Source organism: Passer montanus, unplaced genomic scaffold (genome assembly GCF_014805655.1).
Source record: "Passer montanus isolate IOZ18808 unplaced genomic scaffold, ASM1480565v1 scaffold72, whole genome shotgun sequence".
NCBI lineage: Eukaryota > Metazoa > Chordata > Aves > Passeriformes > Passeridae > Passer > Passer montanus.
In genome coordinates, this window is record NW_024372370.1 from 2936313 (window position 1) to 2938461 (window position 2149).

At 41.2% G+C, this 2149-nt stretch overlaps 1 protein-coding gene across 1 annotated transcript; it reads left to right on the forward strand.

The window, feature by feature from the left end:
* The first annotated feature begins 275 nt into the window (after positions 1–275).
* Positions 276–1250, forward strand: OXGR1 (oxoglutarate receptor 1). The gene has a single exon (XM_039730456.1). The coding sequence runs from the start codon at positions 276–278 to the stop codon at positions 1248–1250; it is 975 nt and encodes a 324-aa protein (XP_039586390.1).
* The last annotated feature ends 899 nt before the right edge of the window (positions 1251–2149 follow it).

Below are 2149 nucleotides of genomic sequence, written 5' to 3' on the forward strand. Positions count from 1 at the left end.
TTGTCTTCTTCAATGAAGGAGGCTAAACAAAGAGAGAGAAAAATTAATAATTATCAAAATTAAATGTGAAAGAGAGGAAAGAGTGAAATTAAACATTTCAATGGTGTTATCTAGGTCAGACTGGGTACATTAGCAAATCCTCATTTCTTCTCACTACTGTGCCTTCCCAAATGTACATTTTCTCCAGCAACAAAAGGTTTAACTGACAACATTTGTTCCAACAAACAAATTAAAAGTAAACATCTGATTTTTGTCTTAAGGAGACTTCTGCAAACATGGCATCTGAACGCACCAGCAATTTTACTGCTCAACCCAGCTCTGCAGACCGATTGACAAGCTGCAAGGATGAAGATTTCTTACAGGAGAAATTGTATGTCTCTGTCCTTTACAGCCTAATCTTCCTGGTGTGCTTTCCAGGAAACATTGCAACAATTTTTGTTTACTGTGTCAAGATGAGGCCCTGGAAAAGCAGCACCATCATTATGTTGAACCTGGCTATCACTGACCTACTCTATGTCGTCACACTTCCTTTCTTTATACACTACTATGCTAATGGAAACAACTGGATTTTTGGAGACTTCATGTGCAAATTTATTCAGTTTTGTTTCTACTTCAACATGTACAGTGGTATTTTCTTCCTTAGCTGCTTCAGCATCTTCCGCTTTATGGTAGTTGTGCGCCCAATGAAATCCATTTTTCTTCGGAAGCGGAGATGGGCAGTGGTGACCTGCGCAGTCATTTGGATGGTTTCCCTGGTGGCCCTCAGCCCCTTGGCCATCCTGATTGTCCCAAGTGACAGGCAGAACAAGACCATCTGCCCAGACCTGGTTGCTGCTGATGACTTCATCACAAGTCGCTGGTACAACTGGGCACTGACTGTGTTTGCCTTCCTCTTGCCCTTGCTCACGGTGACTCTGTGCTACATGCTCATCTTTGGCATCTTGGCCACTGGGCTCCACACACAGGCTAGCTACAAACAAAAGGCTCGCAGACTCACTGTTCTCCTCTTGCTGGTCTTCTACGTGTGCTTCCTGCCCTTCCATGTCATTAAGGGGATTCATCTGGAGCTCCGAGTACAGCCAGTTAGCTGCCACTTGAAGAAAGCTATCCTTTTAATGTTTATTATAACTAAACCTTTATCAGCATTAAATACTTTTGGAAATTTGCTGTTCTATGTAGTGTCAGGAGATAACTTCCAGCAGGTGATACTCTCGCTCTTCAAGGTTTGGACAAAGAAGAGTTTGAAGTAGAAGAAATTGATGCAGTTTAACATTTATGGAGGAAGGATTGAAATCTGCCCTCAACCAGCCAAGCACAATCTCCCTGCCATTAGATTACTCAGGTTAACCCAGCCAGTGCCAAAGGAGAGTTAATCTGTTGTGGGTTACAAAGTGATCATCAAAGGAGAAAATTTATGATTAAAAATAAAATGTTTTAAATAAAATACTAATAAATAAAATGTGAAACTTCTCAGAAATGTGTCTGCAGTTGCTTCCTGAATCCATGGTAGCTCTTTTGGAGAATGGCCTGTTCTGGAAAAAAATACTAGTCTATTAGTGGAAGATAGAGATTCAGGATGGGAGTAATGCTAAATTAATTTTATTAACTTAAAATATAAGTGTAGTCTGAGCTAGAGATCTGTCTCACTTTCTTCCTAAGTCATGGAGACCGGTAAGATCCTCTGGAGATCAAAACCTGTCTTAGGCCTGTAAGAGGTTCATCTCACCTCCCTGGAGACATTGACAGGGTGGGCGTGTGCATATAGCACCTTGTCCTCATTTTATAATTTTCCATTATAATGGAAAGAAATAAGCAGTCTTAGAGTGTGGTTCATTGAATTATTCTTGATGTCTGCATTTGGACAAGGTGAATCCTGACCTAGAAGTGCCTGTTTCTCTCCACTGACTGTAAAAGGTAAGTAGATCAGACACAGACTCAAATGTTCGTGCCTGCTTTTAAAGAGCTGAGGCACAGTTCTAGTACTGACTTTTGGCAACTCCAGAGGTTTCCAAAAGTGCAGGTTGCACCATAAGACTCCATTCAGTGCCTTTAGTGATTGCCTAAAGAGTGATGGTGGGGTAATACAAGATCACTCTTACAAGGATTTCCCACACTACTGATACAGAATCTGTGGAATCATAGAGCAGTT